Raw genomic sequence first — 26,285 nt, 5'->3', positions numbered from 1 at the left:
CCCTTATAAACTGCCAACGCTCTCGGTGCACGTCGTTTCTCTCTCTCTCTCTCTCCTTTTTCCTATCATCTCTTCGTCTTTTCCGTGTGTAAAGAATCTCCCCTCGCACGTCCTGGCAAACCTTATGCCGGGTTTTTCTCTCTTTCTCTCCTTAACCCTTTCTCTCCCTAAAAAAGTACATATCCCTCCCTCTATCTCGCTCTATCCTCTCGCGCTGCCACGGTATCTACCCCACGGTCAGATGCTTCCGTACAATGGAATTTTTTACACTTGATACCTGATCTCTCGTCATCCCGTCTCTGTCTCTCCCACTTCCACATTCTCATTCCTGTTTCTCGTCTGCCCCGCAATGCATACGACGAAAAGAATGAATGCGGGAAGGACGAGAGAGAGAGAGAGAGAGAGAAAGAGACTATCCGGCGTGTGATGCGTCGCCCTCGGCACACTTGTGCCTGAAGAGGTGCGGATAGGTCTCGGGACCGTGACGGGGAAAAGGCAACGGGTGAATCTCTGATCACGAGACCGGGCACGTTCTTCTTACGGCACAAGCGAACGAGAACGCGCTCACCGCACTCATAACCCGGGGCCATGGCGGCCTCATGAATTCGGCTTACGTGAAATGGATCTCTCGCGACGTTTTCTCGCGAGAAACATTTTCCCCGATAATGCGATGCTAATCCGAGAACGCGCGATGTAAAAAGAAATTCGCGTGCGCCCACCTTGGGAAACTCGATATGGAAAGTTTTTGGTCTCAGGTATAGACGCGCAAGGTGTCAGATTGCAGACTGAGTCTCTGACTGACGTTTTGAACTCTCTCGCTCTCTCTTTCTCTCTCTCTCTCTCTCTCTCTCTCTCGGTTTTGTGCAACTGTCATCGAAACGTCTTCATTCGAGGTTTCAGAAACGCGCGAGCTTCTGCTAATTAAAAAACAAAAGGCAGAAGAGAATTGCTTGTGAAGGCGCTACCTCGTCTGTTTGCGAAAGGTTCAAAGAGAACATTGTTTTTTCAAATTTTCTCTCACACATTTTGCTTCAATTTGCATAGACATAAAAATGTGTTGCATTCATAATCACAAACAGCCACGGAATAAATCTCTCGGCGGTGTTGTTGAACAACGTGCGAAACGAGGTATTTTTTTTCGCGGCTGCGCGTTGAGGAGTTAAGTGCCGAATGTTAGTGGTCAGACAAGAAGGAGAGAAGAGGAAGAGCATACAAGAAGAGAGCAGCGAGGGGGTTCAAACATAAAACGAAGGAGAGGTCAACGCTCGCTTTCGGGCCGGCTATTTCGTTAGAGCTACCTACGCGCGCGTGCGCGTCCAGGCGTTCGTATCACCGAGCAGTGTCCGAGCATTCGTGTCGCTACACGGAGAGAATTCTCGTTAATCACATTGCGGACGAAAAAATAAGAAGCGCGCGATAAATCACAAAATCGGAACATCGCGCAACAAACCGCAATAAACGCGTCATCGAAGAAACCGGAGAAGATCGTGGATTACCTTCTTTTCCCATTCTACGATGAAAAATCTCGTCTATTACAGCGGTATTCGCGTCTTTCCGGGGGGGTCAGTACGCGCCGCGTGCGAATTTCTGCCCCGTTGCGCGCGCTCGCGCGCTACAAACGAGTAAATTACGCCGCGAGCGCCGCGGCATTCCGCGCGGTCTTTTTTTTTTTTTTTCACCGTCGGGGAGAGAGGGTTCCGCAGCGTGTTGCGCGTATAACTGCGCAACGCGCGTACCGTGCGCTCTTATACGCGCGCAAGAAGCAATTACGTGCTTACGGTGCGGCATTAGCGACGACAAGTCGGCACTCGCACCGACGGCGGCGGCGACGGCCCCGACACGTGAACCCGCAGGTCGCCGGGGTCACCGCAGGGTCGCACCGCTGTTTTGTGCGAACACGGTGTGCGTACACGCATGTGTTCGGGGAACCTATCTACGAGCGCGGCTCGTCGAGCAACCTGCGGCGCCAGGACGCGCTGCTTGCGGTACTACCCGCTTGCGGAACCGGAATCGGACATTTCTTCAAACCGGAAATCGACCGTATTTTCATTGCGCGCGCGCGTGTGTGTGTGTGTGTGTGCGTGTCGTAAAGGCGGACGGACCTGTTGCGCGCATATGTGGCACGAGACGAAACTCGAAAGACAGGTCCGACAAAGTGGCGCTCTACCGGCACTCGTTCGGGTCACTTCTTTGATTATTATTGTCGGTCTGCTTTTTTTTTTCCTTCCATCTTTCGCGTCTGAGGCGGGCTTCTCGTATACTCGCGTCTTACGGCGTCTTTTTTCTTTTTTTTTTTGCCTTTACGAGCGCACACGCATGCACGCACGTCGGCACCTGAGTTTTACGGCACGTGCCGCCGAGACTCTCGCGGCAATGTCAACGTTATGCATACCGTATGTACGTACATATGTATGGTACGTACATCCGAGAGGAACGAATTTAGATGCGCGCGGCGTGACCGACGACGACGACGTCTGCCACTTCTCACGATAGTCACCGCGCTCGCGCGCGGCTTCTCTCTTCTAGTGCTTTACTTACTTCCTAGAAGAATCGCGCGCGCTTCTCAGAACACGTTCCCCATCATCGTCGGTGGCTTTCGGGAATTATGAAGCGTCCCTTGACCCTGGACTTAATGCCCCCGCGATTTCATCTATGGCTCTCTTGCGTACGAGCCATCTCATTTGTATTTCACGGAGTAATATGCGATACGCGCGGATTATCGCGACGCAAAAAATCGCCAAGTTTTCTCCGCACAGAAATTCCGAAGATGTGTGTGTACACATCGAACGATCGTGAGCGCGCGATAATTTTATCCGCGACTCGGTAATTTTCCAACGAAGGAGAATTGCCGATCTCCTCACGGAATCGCGCGCGCGCGCGCGCGTTTGCAGGGTGCGCAAAACCGCAAAACGTCGCCGAATAATCGCAAAACTCTACACTCGCGAAACTCTACACCGTCTTGTTACATCTCGCGGGGTCGACACTCCTCGAATTTCGTCGTTGGTTAACCGCGGTCGCCGATATTACGGAACACAGCCTTATGGAGATTCGCCCCGGTTCTCAGACCTTCGCAGATTGTCCTCGGCATTCTGATCCACGCCTTCCTGTTTTGCAAATGAGACACTATGAGGCGATCCGGTTTCTCGAAATCTGGTTCGTGCGTGAATCAACTCCTGCGAAAATGTGCTGCGCGCTTAAATGATCTTTGACTTCGTTCGCGACGATCGGAGCCGAGGGGAAAAGAATGTAATGTCGCATTCAAAGTGTCTCTTCTGACCCCGCGGAGTGTCGCCAGGACTCGCCCGTTTTCTCTTCGAAGCGTTCCCGCGCTCGCGAGCTTGACGATCTTGCAGGCAGAAAACCCGTAAGGTGATACAAAACAGACGGCGCGTTACGGTGTTTTCTAATCGTAAATTCGAGCTAACGAGATAATATCGCCGCGAGCTGGCGATCGAGCGAGCCAGTTCTTACCCGGGTAATCGAGAACCTTATAGTTCCGCAGTATGTTGTCCGACACTGTAACTGTCGACAACATACTTGTCGCGACTCGCGTAATTGGCGGACTGTTCGCTTCCCTTTTCCGGTTTATGGAGATCGGTTTCGTGAGAAAAAAAAAATTTTACACAGACGGAAATATATAACGTGATTTATTATTTAATTGATAACTCAATTAGTTCGAAAGGCGAGTGAAAATGAGAAGAAATATTTCACGCATATCGTGTGGGAAGGAGAATGTATTACACTCGTTATGGCGCGAGAAGTTTTTTTTTTTTAAAACGTTGTACGAGCGCGATCCTGTAATTGGCACAGAAAATTAATAAATAAACACTATACCGTAGAATATAATGAAGATCAGTTTCGAGCTTGGATGTTCAATCTTTTTACATAAAAGATATATTACATTGAAGGAGTGCAAAACGTTTCGAACTCTAATAAGAGTCTTCCTCAGTCGCGAAGTAACAACTTTATATATTAAAGTCACATAGTTTATACTAATGAGAAATTTTGCATTGTTTAATACTTAGTCGTGAAATGATTCGAAGTACGTTTTTTCGTGTCCTTAATCATTTGATTCTAATCTTATTACGGTATCTATCATATGTTGAATAATTTTTTACAGTCAATATCATCAACTAAAGATGACAAAAATAAAATAGAAACGTTTTAATATTGATGCATTGGAATTTCCTGCATTTGATTCAAATTTGCCGAATTGGTACATTTAGTTTGAGGTAAGATGTTTTAAGGCTGTCGCAAAAAAATAAAAGTAACGCGATCTGTAGAACAAAATTAAAATAATTCACTTTTCACGCCGAAGAACGTACTTTATCTTGTGTCTGAACTTACTATAATTTTTCTGTAAACGTTCTTCTCTCTCTCTCTCTCTTTTTCTCTTTCAACATAATAATATTTCAGTATCTCATATCTGCGCGAAACCTACATCTCATTCTTACAGCTCGTCACACGCCCTTAGCACGCGACTCGTTCGCGCGCGGTTTCGAGCGATTGCGGAAGAGATGACGCGCTACCGCGGACAACACGCGAAGTTTCGCGCGAAACGAGGGCGTTGCCGCTCGCCGGTTTACGGTCTTCCATATAATCGTAAATTCAGACAAACGAGAACGCGCGACGATACGTGTCGGACATAAAGCCGCGTGGCGGCAAAAACGGGGCATGTCACTCGTACACGCGGTTCTGGTTTCTAGAGGCCCGGGCCGTTTCGTTTTATGTGACACTCACAGGACGTTCCGCTCGTGTTCCGGCTCGTCAGGTGGGTCAGAGGCCACCACGATTCGTCGTGTAGAGTAGTAACTCCGCGCTCTTAGATCGCCGCGCAACGATAAACGCGAGAAAACGAAACGCGAGTAATAAGAGGTAGCGACAACTTGCTCGTATTCGTTGCCCGCTCTTTGGCTGATTGCCGACCACCGTAAACGCCCGCGTTCTCGCGGACAAGCCGGAAGGTTCCATTACGTCCACTCGTGTACTTGAAGAAGAAGAAGAAGAAGAAGAAGAAGAAGAAGAAGAAGAATAAAAAGGAAGAGAGAACTGGACTTCGAGCGACATGTCGGCAGAGTGTAGCTAATTAGGAGTTTCTAATTGACGCAATTAAGAATTCGCACGCGGGAAAAAAGTTTTGCTATTACACGGCCAGCAAAAACCATTTACTGAATTGTCGTTTTGCAACAAAACGTTTTGTTGCAAAAGACAAAAATTGTCAGTAGATTTGGCAATTTTTCTTGCTGGCCGTAACTAATTTCTTGACGTTCTAACAAATTTTTTTTCCCATGCAACTTTACGACTTTGCGTCATCGTTTCACGTGTGAGAAATAGGTGGTTGATTTTTCAACGCTGTTGTATGACGTCGCGATACGATCTGTGTGAAATTTCTCAAAACGTACGTCTTGGGAGAATTTTTTGGAGGTCAGTTAGAATTTTTTTGACCCTGAAACAAGTTTTATTTGCTCGACTAAGTCAGCGTTTTGAAATAAGAACAAGGCAATCACGAGGATGACAAACAAAGAACAGCATTCTCCGCGGAACGTGTTCGTGCTGGCTATCTAATCCACGAGACAAGACGGTCGGCTGAATACATGCACCCTCCTGGCGAGCGCAAAGGCCATTGCCGCCTCGCTCCTAAATAGATCCTAGCGTGACGATAACCAGGAAACGTAATAAGACGCTGCATCGTGCCGACGCTCATTGCGAAGTTCTCGTTCCCGAGTCTCGCCTAAAGAACGAACGACCTCTGACAATACTTGGTTACGTTTCACGGCGTTCAGGCGCGCGTATGAAAACGCGATCGTAAAGAGAAAGAATCGACCGACTATCGGGAGGCCGTGTCGTTATAGCGATATTTTATTCTCTCAGCTCTGAGACAGTCGCACGCTTCGACACCTTAAATAATCACCACCTGCGAGTTTACTCGTTTTGATGATTAAAGAGCCGCCGTCCGACTCTCCAGTGCCGGAGCATCGACGCGTTACCATCGCCGCAAGGCGGGCATTAATCAAATAACATTATTTAACGCGTTCGCCAAGGACGCGTCTGAATTTCGTGAATTAATTTGAAGTTTATCATTGCCTGGAAAAATTTCGCTTTCGACACGCGAACATCACTGCCCGCGTAGGAAGCGCGTATTGTGTATCGAAACAAAATCTATACGCGTTGCGACATCGAGATAGTTCGAATTCCACTTCTCGATACGCGACGCGAAGTCTATCGCCAGAGACACGAAAGAAAGTGGTCTATCTGATGTAATAATATATATTATCGCGCGCAAGCGCATATCCGCAGAAGAAAGAAAGAACCAACAAAACCTCTCCGAGTTGTCCAACTGGATCGCGCAAAAACACAACGACATTGAGAGAGACGTACGTCGGACGAACACTGTGGCGAGAACATTAGTATCACCTTACGTTCGTCAATGTAATAATAATAATACTAACTTTGTTAAAAACGCACAATTACATGCAGATTTAAACGAGAGAGAAAGAATCATAACAAAGCGCTTTGACACTATTGTGCTTTTATGTTAAATTTATTTAAAAGTTAACAATTGAACAAAAACGCACGACATTCAACTCGATAAATCATTCATCTTCAATTAAGGAAATCTGAAAACCGTCATTTTGACGGACTTTTGACATAGCAAGGCTGTTTTTTTTTTAAGTCCAAAACAAAAATGTTATAATTAGAAAAAATAAACTAAAGACAGAAACAACTTTGATTTGAGAACAATAAATACAGATGAAAATAAGAACAAGAAGGATCGAGTTTCAATAGACGATGCAGTTTTAGCTTGAGTCCAGCGGAAAAATTCAATAAAAAATGTTCGGATCGCACTGACACACATATCTTTTTTCGTCTGGATGGAAACTTCATCTTTACAGTCGCGAGGAATGTGTGGTGTATGAAATTTCTGTCGTTTCACATTTCGGAATCGTAATTTGCGCGAGCGTGTGTGTGCAGCATTGCTTGCGAAACCGCGACCGTCTTTCTCGCGGCACATCGCATGACCGTTCGAGATGAAGCAATCGATCGCAATTGCTGAACGAAAAAAGGTTTCTCATATGTACCTGACTGTTGTGACAATTACTATAATTTTGAAAAGATACTTCCTGCGCCGAGTTACAGCGCACGCAATTGCGAAGACTGACCATATAGTAATGGTGTTTCATATTGGCGAGCGCGATGTATGTTCGATGAATGGATAGGAAAATATGTGTGGTCGAAGAAATATATGAAAATTCACGAGTGATCACGATCAATCGTACACATTGCGCTTCCCCGATTATTATCGTAATCGTAGCGACTCGCGATAATGGGGGGACAATCATTGACCCGTAGCTGTGACAAATAGCAGCGATCCATCACGTTTTTATCATGAAACAAGTATGTCAATTTCGCGCGAAATTGGCACCCTAGATAATTTCACGTTTCTTTATAGAAATACAGTGTGAATAACTTTAATATTCGAACACAAGTTTTACTTCAGAAAATAATAATTTTGTTTAGGATAAAAAGAAAAATTTGTTATATATATATATATATTGTATATATATATATATATATATATATTACACTATAGAGTCTAGTTAACAAAAATATAGACATCATATATATTTAAATTTTATATATTTTATATATTTAGTTTTTTAAATTATGTTTAATATTATTGTAAATAAAATAACGTCTGATTTTAAAGTTACAACAATATTCGGACAAAGACACACAAATACTTTTCCTTTTATTTTTCAAAATTATGCGACGAACTATCGAACTGCAACAAAGTGTCAAGAAACATATGCGGTGTCCGAATATTAAAGTTATTCACTACTTTTCGTATTTTCTTCACGTTTTGCCATCACCGATGTCCGCCTCTTCGAGGCGTCTTCACCGTCCGCTAATTGAATCAGTGTGACCGAACGAGAGCGCTACGTGCGCCATGCGGGAATATTCCCTTATTTCCCACTTTATTCCGCGACCGTTCTCCGTACTTGGAAGGCACGATATCGCGGTTGTCGCTTATGCCCGCGGGCGTTAAGATTAAGGCGGCGATCTGTGGCGTGGAGTGCCGGGAGGCCGGGGCTTTTACGGCGGCGGCTTGCTGTGAAACCGTACGCCGATTCCCGATGGGTTTGCGCCATCGTTCCACAACCCCGTGGCGAACCTTAAGCGACCGCCGGACTCCGTAAGTGTCCTGGCAAGTTATCCGCCTCCTCCGCGTCTGCAGACTCGGCTCCGCGCACTTGGAGAGATCTGATTGTCAAGGATTCGAGACTCGTAACTTGTGCGACGAAGAAGAACACGAGTGTCTTCTAAAGACACACAAATCTTGATAATTTTCCAGCCGGACTAGATAGATTTCTTCGATAAATCGCAAGCTAAAACCGCGCGTCCCCACAGATGAGGAACGTAGTTGCCGAAGAAGCAAGAGACAGTCTCAATCAAGAAACGCGGCCGCTTCGTCCGCTTCGCTTCTGTAGACGCGGCCCTGCTTCTACAGATTGCACGGTCTGAAATACCCGCGGACACCTAATGGTATCCATGCGCGCTTACAACAATATGGTTAATTGAACGGGATATTCTCGGTGCTTGAGTTCGCAGCAGGTCCATTATTCGAATTACGACACGACCGTCTCTCGCGGCGTGTGACGGCGCGGTTGAGTTCCGCATATTTTTCCGTCGACTTTATGTCGCACACGTGATAACGTTACTTATTTATTGCGTTCGTTCGAAGGACCACTGTTACATATTCGTGTCGGAGGCGAACAAAAGAAAAAAAGAAACTGAGGAGAGAGCAGCAATAAAATAAAAACCCGTCGAAGCTTTTGTTTTTATGATATACTAAACTTTATCTCGTAAATTCGCGGCCTGAATAAAAGCGCGAATGAAATCGCGAACGCGTCTGAAATGCGCGTATTGAAAAAAAAAAAAAATGCATCGACATAGCCGTCTCCGAGCTCGCGAAAATATCAGAAACCAGTTCGCGCGCGCTTCACGTCGGGATGCGTTTCGTCCTCCTGTTTCACTTTTTTTTTCTCCCGTTTTCGCGGCCGAAGCGAAGCGCTTGATCCCTTCAGCGAGTGCGACACAATGAAATTGGATTAAAGTCATGCCCTTGGTAGTTTCTCTCGCCCGACTCTCACCCCGCGGCGACGCGACGGTCGTGAGCGGGAGAGGAGTTTTAACGATCTACCGCCGTACAAATTGTCGAGATGCTATCATCTCTCATAGCGGGGGGAGAAGGAAAAGGGAGTAGGAGAGGCAGAGATAGGATGATCGCACGACGCGCGAGAGGACGAAGAGGAAGCGAGAAATCGGAGGGGGAGAGAGAAGAGGGTGAGAAGGGAGAAAGGAGATGCGAGGGAAGATTAGGGCAGCGTCTCCCCACGGCGAGGACGGTAACAGAAACTGCTGCTGATGATGTTTTCTGATGCCGCGCTGCGCGGCTACTGCCGACGCGGCGCGTTTCGCTGCACCGCGCCGTCTCTCTCTCTCTCTCTCTCTCTCTCTTCTCGGCTGCCATCCTCCGGATCTGACGCGATTCGTACGTTGAGGATTCTCAACAGTAAATTACAAAATATGCTAAGCGGCCGATATAAATCAAAAGTGGGGCCCGCGCGTCGTCCCGAAGGGTGAGAGAGAGAGAGAAAGAGAGTCCTTTACCCATCGCCTCTGTCTCCCGGATTCCACGGCACGGGGATAAGGGGAGTGTCTTTCTCTCGTGTAGCCGACCAGGCCCAAAATATAAGGAAAGAGAGACCCCTATCGCGAATCGGGAACGAGGGAGAGTTTGTCTCTCTTCTCGTTCTTTCGCTCGCGTGAAGTGCGCGCGACGACGGCGCAGTTTGCAAACCGAGCAAATGGACCGGAAGGCTCGTACGCGAGGATATAAATAGACACGACCGGAGAGAGCAATATATCTACCCAACTAAAACTCCACTAAATTGCTTCGACGTAATGCAGAGGAGAGCGATGCGGAATCGGTTCTCGCGGTTTCTCGCGCGCGCGAGCAAACGAAGAAAAGGAGAAAGAAAAAAACCTCCATTTATATCGACGGCACGCCACTGCGCGCTCGTTTGGGCGCGCGAGATTTATGGAATATCGATAAAGAAAGAAATCTCTCTCGAAGAATAATATGTTATTAACAGCGCGCGCGTACGAATTCTCGCGCGAGATCTATTTTCCACATATTTATTTCGCAATTAAACGAAGATAATGAAAACACCGCGGCTCGTCGTCCATACTCTCGCGCTCCACAGTCGTCTAATTAACGTGTCAACGTAGCTCTCTACGCCGTCTCTGATTTTACACGCGATTGTCCCCGCCGTAATCGGCCGTAGCAACGAATTATGCTCTACTGCGAGCACTCAATTACTCGCTCGAGACTATTAATCGAGATACGGCGAAACACGAATAGCTAATAATCTACGCGCGCGCGCGTGCGTGCGAGAGCACAACGTTGGGACAACACGGGGCTATCTACGGATCTACACTAATCGAGTCCTTCTCCGACGCATTCGGTACGTATACGCGTCACGCACACACGCGTGTGTTTATGGATGAGCCGCGTACTCGAGAGATGCGCACGTACACACGCAACGTGATTCTAAATTAAGTGCATCGAGCGAAGAAGAGAGCCGCGTGTAACATTACGCACGAACGCCACGTGCACGAACGACGAGCTACCACGAGGAAATTGCTAAAGGCTGTGATGATGTTCCAAGGCCTCTCGTAAAAAATAACACTCGATGATAAAATTAGAAGACCCTTGTCTCCCGTGGCGTTTTGTTTGCCAAGTTGCAAATTCGACGCGTAAAAACGCGCGGAAATGAATATAACAACAGACATTTAAATAACGCATGTACTATCTCGCAAACTTCGTAAAGTTTCAATGTTGCGAGAAAAAATGTCGCGTAAATTATTCATATATCAAACAGGTTCTGTTTTCGCTTCCAGCGTTCCAAGTTTTTTCCATAAAAAATAATGTTTTTCACAAAAGTTTTTTTTAATTTTAAAAAATTCAGATTATATTCAGATAACATTCAGATTATATTCAGGTGATAAAATAATAGTTTTTAAGTAATTTATTTAGATGATATATTGTAATATTGTTTGTAATTTAAAAAAACAAAGCGATAGGATGTTGCTTCTGTTATATCAAAAGTTGTGACGCGGATCGTCACGTTCCGTATACTTACGTAGACCATAGCTCATGCGTGGGGGGCAGTTTTACGTCCGGTGCTGACTTTTCGGGTAACTTGTAGTACTCGTAGACGTAGGAAGCACCGGGATCGTCCCCGTGGCTGGCCACCGCCGACACCTGGTGCTGCTGCTGGAGGTTTAGCATGGCCGCGGTCGCTACGGAGAGCGGATGCTCGCAGTAGGCGCGCCAGTCACCCTCCATACCCTGCACTTGCACCTGCACGGCTGCTACTCTCTTGTGCACTTCCGGATCGGCACCCTCGGCGCCGCTCTGCAGAGATTGCGCGGCTGCCTGAGCTGCCGCTTCCTCCGCCCCCAGATCCTCTTCCTGTTTCGGTTCGCGTAATCCGGACACGTAATTCGACTGCTGCGTTTCGTCACTTACAACGTTGGCGTTGGTGTCTTCGTCACGACTTCGTCGTCTGCAATCAGACAGAGAGAACAAACGAATTAGTTGATCAGACGAAAAACTACAAACGTTCGGAAGATTTCGCGTAGCTGACAGATTGATGGAATGAGTAATTAGAGACACTCGAGTAACAATAACATGAGAAAAAATACATTTGCGGAATGTTACTTGCAATAGATGGTTGATCATCTTTTATGAATACAAATACAATAATTGTGCGTTTCCAGTATCCCGATACGGCGGCAATCAATCGATTCGCCACGGTCGACAATGTTCGATTGAAATAAGCGATTCCCTCGGCGAGACACTGTGAGTGTCGCGTGCATAAAGAAAGAAATTTCCCCGAAGATCACGGTAATCAACGTGCTGCGGGATAACAATTAGGTATAACTGAGCCCCGATGGAGTGTAATAAATTACAACGGACCCGTCGAATTTATCAATTAGCGATAATCGCGCGGCGCATAAGCCGCGCTGATGATTCCTCAATTTAGCAATGACGACCACCAGCGGTGGAAGCACGTCGTCGTGCATGGCGCATGGTTGCGCCGGTAATTTATTGCTTCTGCGCATACATTGCGATGCCTAATCGCATGGTGCGAGACAAGTAAGAGAGAAAGAGAGAGAGAGAGCTCGTATGCGCTTTTGACTCCGTCAAGCCACCTGGATATTTGTCACTGGTCGTTACTTTCCGAAGTAATACCTTCCGTCTGCATGGCTGGGACGATTCACGATGACGGGGGGATTGCGCGCGAGACGCGAATGACTCCGTAAAAAAAAAAAAAAATAAAAAATAATGCTCGATGACGAAGCAGTGTTTAAATGAGCACTTCGCTAAGAAAAAAAAAACGTTTAGAAAGTGTTGCTTTTGCTGTTACGCCTTGCAACATCGCATTTATTTTGTGGAGTACGTAATATTTTTAGAGCGTGTGTATTTGTGTGTGTGTGTGTGAAATCGCATAATTCTTATTCATTGCGCAGTTTTTTTTACGTCGAAATCTACGGTTTGGCGCTTAAACTTTTTTTTTTGCGATACGCGCATCACCTGTCTCTCCGCGCGTAGGGGAGGGACGGGAGGAAGGCGGGGAGATAAACTTTAATTCGTGGATCGAGAAGGAAATCTCGCGCATTGCCACCGGGTTCGGAGCAGATGACGAGACGGGCAAGACGAAGAGGAAAGAGAGGGCTGCGCCGCGTAAATACGTATACACACACGAAGATTAATTATTATAAACCCCTGCCTGTTGCCTGCAGTCATCAATTTATACTTTGCTCTCTCTCTTTCTCTCTTGCGCATCCCAATTCTCCGATCCCGATCCCGTGAGTTGCGCTCACGGAATAAAGGCTCATCCTCTCTAATTTATGCATGTCGAATCAATCTCCCTCCTTCTGCCCTTCCTTCCGCCGTCTCGCTCTTCCCTCTCATCCTCGCGCGCGCTCGTCTATCCGCGTCTTCTAACTACTCCTTCTGCATTTCCTCCTCGCGCACCTGGACAACCGTCGCTCCCGAGAAAAAAAGAAAGAGAGAGAGAGAGAAACCAGCCATCCCGATAATGAGGACCCTGAGTTATCCTGTGCAAATATTTTCCTCGACGACTGTTTGTACAGGCACGAACACGGGCCGGAGATGCGATCATTGAACGCATCGCGAACATATCATGCATATATACGCGTGTTTTTCTGCTGAGAAATCTCGGAGCGCGCGAATGCTGGCAGTCGATTCCGCGGCCACATTCTGCGTCTACATGGAATAATAATACCTGCCCTCCCCTCCGCCCCCCTCGTCTAGACAATGAATTTACGCGCGAATCATCCGAGCAAAAACTTCATTTCCCGGGCGAAGTGCAAACACACTTCGGGGTTTTCACGGCGGAATGATTCGCGCGCTGTTCTTCTTGTCTTCCTGTGCGATCTTCATCATCTTCGTCGGCTATCGTCCGGCGCGCGCGCGTTTCATTTGAATTTTCTCCCAGACTCGGCAGCGTGGTTACATACCTCTATCCGTTGATCACGCGCGAAACTTCGTTCTTCGAGAGATTATTTCTCACCGAATCCGAATTTTACGACTCGACGTTAGCAATAAATTCCGCGCGTTTACGAGCGCTCTTACATATGGGGAATTAATTATAATCGTAAATCTTTTCGCAGTCACACTACTCGCAGAAAGTTTTCAGTCTCCTGCGGAGACAGGACGTATCGGATAAACTCTCTCGACGTCGCGCATCGCAAAAATGTATCTCTTGTTTCCGGATACAATTATCATAACTAAATATAGACATTGTGATTTTTTTTTTTTAGCGCGTCGCAATGTTCCGAAACCTTTGGAATTGCGGCGAACTTTAATTCCGAAGAGTTTGCTGTGATTTTCACTTGTGCACTTGACATTTCATTTATTAACAATCGAATGAGCTCGTGAGAAGATGAACAGAAGGCAGATGCAAGTTAAATCACAAGAGCGTGTGTAGTCTTGATTGAATATAAACAATCAAACTCTTTGATCTCTAGATCTTTTTTAGTGTGCAAGTATGTACAAAGGAATTGACACACACAAAACAATAAAAGAAATAACGAATAAATAACAAAGTGGATCTTATCAAAAATAAATGTTATTTGTTAATTTGAGGTTCATTAAATCTTATTGGACTTTCCCCGCGTTCTTGCCCGAAAGACTTCTGCCTGATAAGTGAGGCTTTAATAATAACTCACGACGCACGACATAATTGATAACCGATGAGTGCGCAATGGCACAAATACTCGAGCAAAATACTCGACTTAACATCCCTGTATTAAGGCATTTCGAACGGACTCGGCATACTAACTTACGGGGGGAGACCCTGTAATTTCTGGAGGGTCTGCGTACACATAAGAAGAGGTTTCCTCTCTCTCTCTCTCTTTATCTCTCTTTCTCTCGCTGATGATGCGCGGACGAGAAAAAGAAAAGCCGCGCGCGTAACGACGTTAAAAACAGCTCCGAATCGGAGAGAGCTCGTGCATCGACGACCGAATTTCAGAATAATGCGAGCACGTATCTCGGCGTCGTCGTTGTCGTCGTATATTGCATGCGCCGCCGCGCGTACGTGACCGGTGTACCTCCCGGGCAGGTAACACGAGAGAAAAAGGTTAACGAAGAGAAGAACGAAGGATCGGGCGCGATGGAAAGGAGGAAGACGGAGAGAAACGACGACGCACGGGAAAAAGGCAGGAAGAATGAGAAAGCGTTCGTATAGACGCGCGCGTTCCGGGGATATTCCGTAGTACGCGTACGATGGATACATATGTAAATCGTGCGAGTACCCTCCTATTACATGACTTCACCTGCGCATCCGGTTTTCGCGTGCGCTTTGATTTCGTCCCCGTACGTCACGTCCTCCTTCCGTTCTTTTTGCTCGTTCGCGAGACGCGCGAGCGTACGAGCGCGGCGCGCGCGCGCATACCACTTTTCTATAACGCTAAATCATAGCGCCGATTTCATTAAAATCTCCGGGATGAGTAATTGGCCGGTGTATGTCGGGCGCGGCCGGAGCCGGAGCATGTCCGTGTTTAGACGGCGATATATCTTGGAAATTAAGGTTTGTGTCCTGATGGATATCGCGCCGTCGTACCTTAAACATTACGTAATTTCGATGACGCCGATAATTTCGAGAAGGAATCCTTTAGCGTCGTTTTACCATCCACGACGTAAATGGACTCGCGTAATTACACCGCAGCTGTCGGGGGAAAGAATATAATTTGCTACAATTCATCAAGCGCGCAAATTTAAAAAAAAACAAAAAACAAGCGTCTAAAAGAGAAACGGAATGAACTTGACCGGTATGAATCGATTCGCGATTCAACTTCGATCGCATCAAGGAAAAGTCTCGTGTACAGTGTCTTGTGTAATTTACATCGAAAATTATATTTTTTTTTCTCCGTATTTTATATAAAATCTTTTTTTGACGGAGTTCTTCTCTCGACGAGACGTCTCCCGAACGCCACTCTCGGATTGACGTAATTTATGTTCCGCGCGAATAAATGAAAACGATACGAGAAATCGCTTCCCGGCCGATTCGTTTGCGCGCCGCGGTATGACGGATAAAATTTTATTGCCGGCAATAAAACGTTACAACGAAACGCGCGGGAATTATCTTCGGGGAAAATCGCATCGATCCGTTCGAGAGTTGGCGCGCACAACCGGCCAGTCTCCATCCAGGGAAGACCTGCCCGGTGAATGTCTCTCGAGTGTAATCCTATAGAGACGTGCGTACACACGCCCGCTATGTGTCTTACTGCTCAAGTGTCTATCTATTACGATCTCCGACAATCCGAGGTCACTAACACACACGCGACCAATATATCGACACGCTCAAAGAGACTCCAAATGCGCTTTGGGCGCACAGGCATGAATTATGCAAATACGGCATTAGTCTCGCTAAAATCTCGAATCGGAGAGACTGACATTTCTTCGAGTAAAGTCAAATCTTGTTAAAAAAAAAAACACAGCACGTTCTCCACGACGGTTGAAATTTACAAGTAAATAGTGAAAGTTCACTAATAAAAATTTTACAATTTTTTATTGCCGTTATTTTTATAAACAAGAAAAGTGTAATTACATATAAAAAACATTGTATCGCGTAAAAAAAAAGTGTAACACGTTCTCCTGACGTTGAAGCGGGTATTTTATTAAATAAATAGCGAAAGTTTGCTAATAAGAATTTTACAACTTAGTCGCCGTTTATTTGTGTATACAGGAAAAATTGTAATTATCAGATACCCGACGGAACAATATTAACATATTTTTACATAAATACATATTTCATGTGGTTCCTATCGCTCGGTGCGTATCGCTTGCGCAGACTTTTGCTGAGAGCCAGAAAACAAGACACAAATTTCCAGAAGATATGAATCCGTTACTTGTCACACACACACACACACACACATACGCGCGGGCATACGCGTGCCAGAATTTTCAACCGAATAAATCTTCCTCGGTCGATCTATCGGTCGGCATTAGGATCATTCGTCTTCCAACGGCGACGATCGTGTTCGCCGGGACAGTTTGCTCATAAAACATGCAAACATATGGACTCCGCGTGTCTCTCGGATTCTGCGCCCGTCAGACTGGATGCATTATAGGTGCATAGTGCGTTCGTTCGTTCGCTCAAGACACGACATGACTCGCGCGCAGCGCATGCACCTACCTCAATACGCAAATGTTGCGGATAGGTGGGACGCGCGTAGCCCGACGAGATAAAGGCGAGCCGACGAGGACGGAGGACGAGCGGAAGCAAGACGCGCAACGGCTGTTTAATATTCCGCGAGAGTGTTATCCACGCGACCCGAGAATAACCCACCCTGGTGCGCTCCCTCGCGCGCATTTCAATAACGCCGCCTCCGCTCGAGAAGGACCAGCACGTCCGACCAAATGACACGAGCTACGGTCGTCAGCATCATGTTTTGTGTGGACGTGCATCTTTTAACACTGCGCGTTAAAAGTCACGGCGTGTAAAAGGAATCTGAAATTGTTCCAGTCGACGTGCGTAAAAGAGATCCGGAAATTGTCCGATCGAATCTGTCTCTTTCCACTTGCGAATGTTATAAAACCGAGGTGATTGTTAATGTATCGAGTGACATTTGTTATAGTTTTTTTATTATATTATTTTTGTTATAGTTTTTTACGCGCAAAACGTACAGAGCTCGTTAAGTTTAAGAGCAACGCGCTTGGAAATATCCGGGTTTGAATCCAGGCCTATAGGCTTTATGCCAGTCAGTTTCTTACCCGCAATTCGATCTCACGCGGATTTAATTTGCAGTATCGATATTAAAGTATATTATTACGTGTTCGTTCTCTTTCGATTTGCTTCTCCGACACATCACACAGCAAACTAGGAAGTTACTAGATTATAGTATATATTTCACGATCAGTATTGAAAGTTTTTTATTTAAAAAAGAGAACAGTCTTCAGATTAAGTTTGTAATTAACTTAAATTCGAATTTGCATTTCTATCGGCGCGTAAGATCTGCTCAGACGATTATGGAAAGAACGCTCCAAAGAGAAATTCTTGGATTTAATCGTTGGATGATTTTTTTATTCTGGTTTTTTTCTTCGCACACAAATATAAATATATGTTAGTTAATATTGAATGTTTAAAAAAGCGAATCTTACAAACTAAACAACATCAGAATTCGCAACTTCCGATGTTTCCCTGCAATTTTGCAGAAAAACGACGAATAATTGCAAAAAAAATCCTGCGTACGCAAAACCGGACCGACGTTTAGACAGCTAAGTAATAAGCAACAATCCTTTTATGGAGCCATATATTACCGGGCAAGAGGATAATCTCATGCTGTAACAGCACTTTCGAACGCTCCATGTCGTCCTTTTGTCACGCATTGCTTCGTAATCATTCCCTTGCTCTCTCGCGAGTCTGTCGGAATAACCGGTCACTTCCGGCGATAGCGGCGGCGACACCACCCAAGTACGAAAATAGAAAAGACAGACTGTGCATTTACATCGCCTTTTAATACGCGGCCACAGCTCACGAGCGTGCGGCACGCGAGTTTTGCAGCTTCATTCACAACATGCGACAACTTCGCACACCGCGTAAACAAAGAATAGACAAAGGTGACGTCCTACAGATTTTACAAGCAGATCTGTCACATCCGGAAAAAGAAATCGATTGTCCAAATCGAGATTGATAAATTTGCCATGTTTTGATGCGATCCGTGTCGACGTAACGCGAACAACGGCTGGTACAGTGAAACCCTCAAGATGGAGATATAATATATTCTTCGAGGATATTCGACACGCTTGTAAAAATTCGATCGTACGACGCTCAGCGGATCGGCCGAGGTGACAGACGAAGCGACGGTAAATGAAGGAAGGGGAACACGTTTCCCGGGGCTGACTTTGATAGATCGAAGATCCCCCTCGATCCATCTACCCTTCTTTTTTTTCTCGTCGCGAGCTACCGGCTCGGTATGTTTGTTTTTTATTTTTCCACAGATAAAACGCCGCGTCCGACAGGTTATTCTCTCACGGTAGATGTGACACCGCGCATGCAAGCGACATGCTCGGATGCGAATCTGTCGCGAGATCGAACACACCAGCTGCGGTCGTCCCGGAAGAAGGCGCTCCGGATATAGCTCACGCACTTGAGATGACGTGATAATTAAACACCATATATTTTCAACCAAGGTCGATGCGACATCGATGTATATATATACATATATTTTTAAACGTGAGTAACTTTATTATTATAATTAGAATTAAATTTAATTCAAAAATTCATAGCAAAACGCTTGATTTGCATCTCATACGTAAAAAAACTTTAACTTACTGAGTTGAAATATAAAACTTTACTAAGAGATGACGACTGTCCGTACCGATTTTATATTGGGTTTATAATTTATTTTTATTATTACATTCTTTTTTTGCTTGTCAAAAATGGAACGTCGCCGAACGTCGAGCGACACGGAAAATATAATCACCTTAAATTTTACTCTCCTATGAAATTTAAAAGTTTTATTGCAAAGACATCTCGGCCAGAAGCCGAACCCGGATATCTCGCATTCCGTACGGCAAATGCCACATATTTTATACAAGCGCGCAATTAAATTTTTCGTGAATTAGTCCGGTCTCGCATATAATTTCTCGTTATCGGTCATTTCTCAAGCAGGGAAAATGTGTGTGTGCGTGTGTGTGTGTGCAAGCAACAGGAATTATAATATTGAATAACTGAGAGCATTACTCATTCGGTGAAATTCAGCACATGGCGGCGATTACGGTCCGCGCAATAGACTATCCCGCGGCTCCCGTTACGAGGCTTCGAGAATTTTTGCTCATTCGCTCGGGCTATCGGAGCCGAGTAATGCGCGGAGGCGCATAATGCCAGGCCGTTATCTGTCCTTTCAATGTACCTCGTATCTCCGGCTCTGGTTTCAAGAACCTCCCCCGAGGGGGGAAAGGGGGACGGGGCCGCGTTGAACTATCCCGGAGAGGGTTACGAACCGACTTGAACGAGCGTGCCTATCCACCGTGACCACCGGCGATAGGATAAGCGGCGCCCCGGACTTCCTACACCGCTTTAAAATTACCCGCTATAGGAACGAAGACAATTAGCATTGCCTACGTAGGCAACGCACACGCCCAAGGAAGAAACGGGTGATAGTGCTCGAATCGCGCGCTACCTACGCCGCGAATCGCGATATATACGCGCGCGCATTGGCGTAATTATCTCTTAACTAGGCCAGACCGAGAAAGAGAGAGAGAGAGAGAAAGAGACAGATAACAACTTCAAACTACTGTTTTCTCTGATAAAGCACGGAAATACATCACGGTAATTTTAACGTAACGTAATTTTTAAGGCGACTTTCTTTTATGTTCTTTCGAACATTTCGCTAATTGCAAGCTGATTCTGATAAATCAGCGGAATTGATGATGATAAATTGACGGCACGTATGTACGTTCGATCATTTTTGCAGTAGCGCGCTTTTGTCACGCCTCCATCTCGCGCGAGTGTGAAGTGATTAACGGTACATATTGGAGTTATTGCCATTGATTCCTGTGACCTTTCGCCGTGACGTGGTGGTGCGGCGGGAAAAATTCAAAGGTCGCAAGACAGATTCGCCTTCGATCGAAATGAATGACGACTGAGTAGCGTACCGAGTGGTCACAAAGTTAATTTAAATATCTATTTACAAGAGTGAGAAAGAGAGAAAGAGAGAGAGAGACAGAAAGAGAAGACACAGAGAACAAGGAGAGACAAAGAGAGTTAACGCGGCGGACACTAAGCGCGAGAAAAAATTCTATAATCTTCGATTTTTATTTTCTCCAACATATCTGCGTGTTGTAAAATATACCGACTGTCATTAAAGATAACGAGAGATTGAGAGAGAGAGAGAGAGAGAAACCTCCAAGAAAAACCTTAATTAATTGCGGGATGAATTGAAGAATGTATCTAAGACGGTGTGAGTTAATTTCTTCTCTCAAAGTTCGAGAAATAAATGTGTCACGTAGCTATTTTGCAATCAATCGTGCATACAGCAGCGTCGTTTAGTTCAGAAATAACCAACGCGGAGATGTTTCATGGTGGTTATTAAGAATGTCTGATTAAAAGATATCTGATTAATCCGATTAAGAATTGCTCGCGGCGGAACTAATGATCTTGGAATCTCTGCGCGCGATTGGTCGGGACGTGCTTCTCTATATTCCTTCGAGCCGTGTATGTGTGTGTGTGTATGTGTGCGTGCGTGTGTGTGTGTGTGTAAAATATTTCACTTCGCGATAAAACAAGAGCCGCGCGATTCCGGCATTTCGCCGCAACCGAATCTCTCGTCTTCCGTCCTCGCGGGGCGAGTTTCCGTCTCGTGTTTCTCTTCGTCGAGCGAGGAAGACGACGCTTTATAGAAGAAGACGCGACGACGCGTGACCCTTATGAAAGCTCCCGCGGAGATGACTTTTCGCGCGTGCAAAAGTGTGTCCCGCCGCTTCGAAATAATGCCGATGAATCTTTCTCTCTCTCTCTCTTTCTCTTCTCTCCTTTGGATAGGACGCCCCGTCGCGCGGGACCGAAAACAGCGAGGCGCTGGACCGAGAGGAAGAGAAGGGAAGGCTCGCAGAGAGCTTCGCGAAGAGCGAGAAGGACGGAGAAAAGGGGAGATGAGGAAGAGACGAGGAGAGGCGGAAAAGATAGAGAAGGGAAACGCCGTGGAGAGTATTCGATATGAAATATTCCCCGACGCGCGAGCGCGCGGCTAGAGTAACTCTATATTATTATCCTCTTTCACACCTCCCTGCACTTCTATGCGCCGCGAGAAAACCTTGGCACAATCAACAAGAGGCGGCCCATTGTCTCTCATTGTCGTGCCTCGTGCGGGTACACGCAGTCGAGAGACGCGCCGGGAGATTTTTCTTTCCCTCTCTCTCTGTCTTTCTCTCTATCTTTCTCATCGTGTTGTGTCGAGGCAGAAGTTATTATTCCCGGGCCGCGGGTATTAATTAGGCCCGACACAGGTCCTAATTAGCACATCGAAACTGCGTCGCAAAGTGCACACGATCACGTTCTTCGTCTTGAGACACGATCGGAGAAATCTCGTCGATTAATGCTGTTTTTATCGCTCGTGTTATAAATAGTGAAAAAAATCACTATCGTCATAAAAGTTAGTTATGCCAAGTTACAATAATTATTTTCCGACCAAAGTGTTTTTTTCGCAATGGATCTTTTATAAGATAAATTTCGCAAGATGAATTATTTATTTTATAAATTTTATAACACGAGGTATTTTATTTTACACAAGGTAAGAGGTAAATTTTTTTTTATTTATTTTGTATATATGAGATGCAAATCAAGCATCTTCTTTTCGAATTGAATTCCATTCGAGTTTTCATGTGTAATAATTTACATGTTAAAAAAATATATATTGCACGTACATCCAGCATGTAAGCTATTGATCTTAAATCTAAGTTAGACATCACGATCTTTAATATTTGTTACAATAATATCTATCCTTTTTTTTTCCTCTCTCTCTCTCTCTCTCTCTCTGACGTGTATACGCGTTTGTTTATTACTACAAAGGTATAATTATTACCTTTGCGCGAGATGAAAAACTGTTTCACTCGGAGATATACTGAGATAAAATCGCATAAATAAGTGTCATGACGTTTGATGATCGCAATTCAACAAACAGCGTGAATTGTTTGCGACTGGGAAAGGATTTTTCCGATCGCAAACAAGACAAGTTTATTTTTAATTTACGAGTTAGAAAAAAAGCCACGGAACCTGACAAACCCCTCGAGCGCGCATAAACGTTGGAATAAAAACTTAATTTTGACGCGCGAATGTTTCCCATCTCTTCTGGGGAGGGGCTGCAAACGAGGCGTCTTCTCTCCTCACCGGCGCAAAAATAGCGGGAAAACGTCTGTCTGTCTGTCGCGAGTGCGGTCGTTGAATCGCGATTCGTTCGGCCATTGTGCGTACCTTCACGGCGATCCATCAGCTTCGGCGCGCTCGTCTCTTTCTCTTCGTATTAAATAATTCAATGAGACGACTCGTTTTCTGCGAGCGAAAGAAGCGCTCCGGCGCGCAGGTAGCGATCGAAGGTAAAGCGGTCGAAAAAAAAACAAAAAAAAAAAAAACCTCGAGAGATACCAAGCACGCCCGAGGTGATTCGATACGTGACATCGCTCGTTTGAGAGATCGTTTGATGCGTCGCGTGCTTTTTCCATCTTCGTCGCGAATTGTCGACGCCGTTATATGGCGATATCGATGCAAGAAGCATCCCCTGGTTTCAGGAATCGCTCCCGTCCGCGCTCCCTTACGTTCGCGCGATAACGCGGCCCGATATGGTGGCGTTTCCCGACTCGGAATCGCATTAAGATAAACGCATCGCGTTTTCGCGAAAGAAAGAAACGGCAGTTAGGTTTTTCCGTAATTCAGAGCGGTTTGTGACGAACAATCGAGTCGAAAGCGCGGTCGAAGAATATAGAAATAAAAGGGAAGCGCGAGAGAAGAAGCCAAGAGAGAGAGAGAGAGAGAGAGAGAGAAAGAGAAAAAGAGATCCTGCATATGTATACACGTCGTCAGGTTTTAAATATACGACGACTCAATTTGAATGCAATTTGGAGTACATTTGCATACGTCAAGAGATGAAAGCTGAAGTTATTTAACAGACGACTCGGCCATTAAAACGCGTTTCTTCCCAGGATGTTGTTGAGGAAGACGTTAGTTTCTTTTCATACACAGTGGTTCTAAAAAATATTGGCACACACACATTTAATAATAATGCACATAGTTTGAGGTTGTGTGTCTTGTAATGGAGTTGGACATTTAGCATTTATCGAAGAAGTTATAAATGCTGAAATGCATATTGATGCGGAATTGATGCGTCGCGAAATAATTTACTACAAAGTGCAAGATTAAAAACTTGTTTCGTGTGTTAAACACTTGAAGAAAATTGTGTATTTCCTATGTAAAACGCAGGTGTGCCAATACATTTGGATAGTATAAAATTTTTTTTTATGTTTTTTATGGTATATAATTACGATTCTATGCGAAGAATTGCATAAGTGCTTATCTTAACGTATGCTTTTGGAGAATGTATTTTAGCGGCAGATTTTTTGTGGCGCTGGGCAGTATCGCGATTATTCTCCGGAGGAAGAGCTTTATCAAACGCGTTGCCTACGCAAGTTCGCGCTGTTGCATTTCAATTTCCAAGTCCGAGAGAGCGCTCGCTCTCCACATTGCGCGTTTCTCTCGGAAGGGATTATCTTTACATCATTCCCATCGAGATGACAAATGCTTAGAGACTACGAGCGCGGTATATCGAAATTAGAGATCTCGCGATACATGCGTCCGACTATTTGACGAAGGTCTTTAATCTCGCGTCGCGGATGGACGCTAACGATCGGGAATTGCCTTTTATCGATGAGTTTCCCCTGCGGAAACCTTGTTCTTTCTATTGTCGCGCGCAATAGCAACAATATAATTTCTGCGCGGTCGGAGCATGCGTCAATTACAGTCTAATCAAAACGTTCGAATATTTCGATCTTCTAACACGGAAAAACAAATTTTGCTGTTATGTGACCAGCAAGACAAAATTGTTGGATCTATTGAAGTTTTTCAACAAAACGTTTGGTTGACGATACAAAAAATTCAATAGGCTTAATAGCAAATTGTTTTACACAGCAACTAATCTTCTCGCTGTTTCAGCAAACTGTTTTCTTCCGTTTGATTATTCAGCAGAAAGAAAAAAAAATCGAAAAGATTGCAAAATATAAAAAACAATTTTTTCTCTTTTACAATTCTTTTATATTCACTAAGACAACACGGGCGCGCGCTACGCGCACGCTATTGTTGTTTTTATTTTAACGTGTTGTGTCAGTAACCACAACCTGTCACCGCGATGACAGCTAGTATATACGTCTTACAAACCATATAATATACATTAGAGAGATGTCAGAAATAACGCATGAAAATCAAAATCAAAAATTAGTAAGAGAGATGAGTGGAAAAACAACACGTGACTGTACTTTAGTCAAGTGTCTTTAAAAATGTGACTAAAGTAAAGTCATGTGACTAAGGTCAGTGACCTTACCGTAGTATACATAATACAATATAAGGTGTATAATATTATATACAATATATAATATATATTATATAATATGATATACATAATATATATTATATATAATATTATTTATAATATATTTTAGTATACATATTATATTATATATATACTACAATATATATGTATATTACATGTATTATATATAATATATATTTTTAGTCACGTGGTGTTTTTCTATTCCTCCCTGTCACGTGACTTTACTTTAGTCACGTTTTTAATTTTCTCCATTTATACGACGAACTGTCAAAATCGCTTCTCTGTCATTATGTACTCTCTCGACTTTACCGATTCGACTCGATCAACCAACCAACCAATCGGCAACGCGAAAAAGAGATAACAATAGATGCATTAACTCAAAAACGCGCAATTTGCAGTATGCGAATGGATTTTGTCATGAGGGATATAATTAACTTCAAAAGTGTCAAATTAAAGTTGCCAACAATTTATCATCGAAATACGTGCATCGAGACCTTTTTACTTGCGTATTGCTTCAATCTGCGAACTTTTTACTTTGGTGCAACATGTAAAAAAGAATGTGTAAGCAACTCTGTGCTGATATCCCACAAATATATTTACGAGTATTCGTTGCGGTTCCGCGCGCGGCTTTCACCAAGGAACACGCGTTTATGTGCTTCCGCTACGGGCTCTCGGTAACGAGAATGAGAAACAGCAGCGACGGGAGAGCACGTGTAGCAACCTAGACAGGAGGATGGTAAATGGTAAATGGGAAATTGTAAATGGGTAGGCCACTAGTGCGCTCCGAACATGAATGAATGGAACCTGCTTCGCCGCTTGCATATCCATTATAGGAGAACTGCGCCCGCGTGTACATACGTAAGTGCTGTATATGTGTGTACACTTAGCGGTGGCCTCCTCTCCGTCTATGACCAGTTCACGCGCGCGCGCATACACACATACACACACACACACACACACATACACGCTTGAAGAAACCAGCACACAATGCCGCGATCTGTTTATCTTGTGTCTGTCATCCGCACGAACGAGGTGCCGCGAGTGTGTGTGTGTGTGTGTGTGTGTGTATGCGCGCGCGAGAGTTCGCGAGTTCGCCGCTTCCACTTTAATGGATGGAAGAATCATCTCGCGCGTGAATCGATGTGCTACGCGCGCGTATATCGCTGGAATTGAATCATCAAGGCCGGGCGCGCGATCGCACGATGGATTCCACGATGAATGACCGTGGTCCTCGTTCGTTCGCCGCGAAACTCGATTCCCGCGCGCTGGAATGAGATTCATTAAGCCCGGGGCGAAGTTACGCGCTGGTTTCCGCCGGCGAAACAACGATCGAGTGATCCGATAGATCCACGAGTCCGTGACCCAGAGAGGTGATTATATTGAATCGAAACTTGATTCAGCTACGAGCGTATGTAAATCAGGAATTTGATTGAAGAAGATAAAGAACGTTCTACTATAAAGAAATCGATGCTCGCTACGAGTATCTTGGTTCTTGAATTTCAGAATTTCGAAATCGCTCGAACACAGGGCGGTGACACGGGAAGTGCTTGATTAATTAGAGTTGTTCGTCGTCGTCGATACGAATT

At 45.0% G+C, this 26,285-nt stretch overlaps 1 protein-coding gene across 1 annotated transcript in view; it reads right to left on the bottom strand.

Moving 5' to 3' along the window:
• LOC109852831 overlaps positions 1 to 26,285 on the bottom strand; it is a 104,016-nt gene that overhangs the window by 18,240 nt on the left and 59,491 nt on the right. The window contains exon 4 of the mRNA XM_020424356.1: positions 11,208 to 11,633. Coding sequence (XP_020279945.1) covers positions 11,208 to 11,633 — 426 coding nt within the window. The remainder of the gene's footprint in view (positions 1 to 11,207; positions 11,634 to 26,285) is intronic.

Source organism: Pseudomyrmex gracilis, unplaced genomic scaffold (genome assembly GCF_002006095.1).
Source record: "Pseudomyrmex gracilis isolate BER0280 unplaced genomic scaffold, ASM200609v1 scaffold_37, whole genome shotgun sequence".
NCBI classification, from domain to species: domain Eukaryota; kingdom Metazoa; phylum Arthropoda; class Insecta; order Hymenoptera; family Formicidae; genus Pseudomyrmex; species Pseudomyrmex gracilis.
This window is presented reverse-complemented; position numbering and strand designations above follow the sequence as displayed.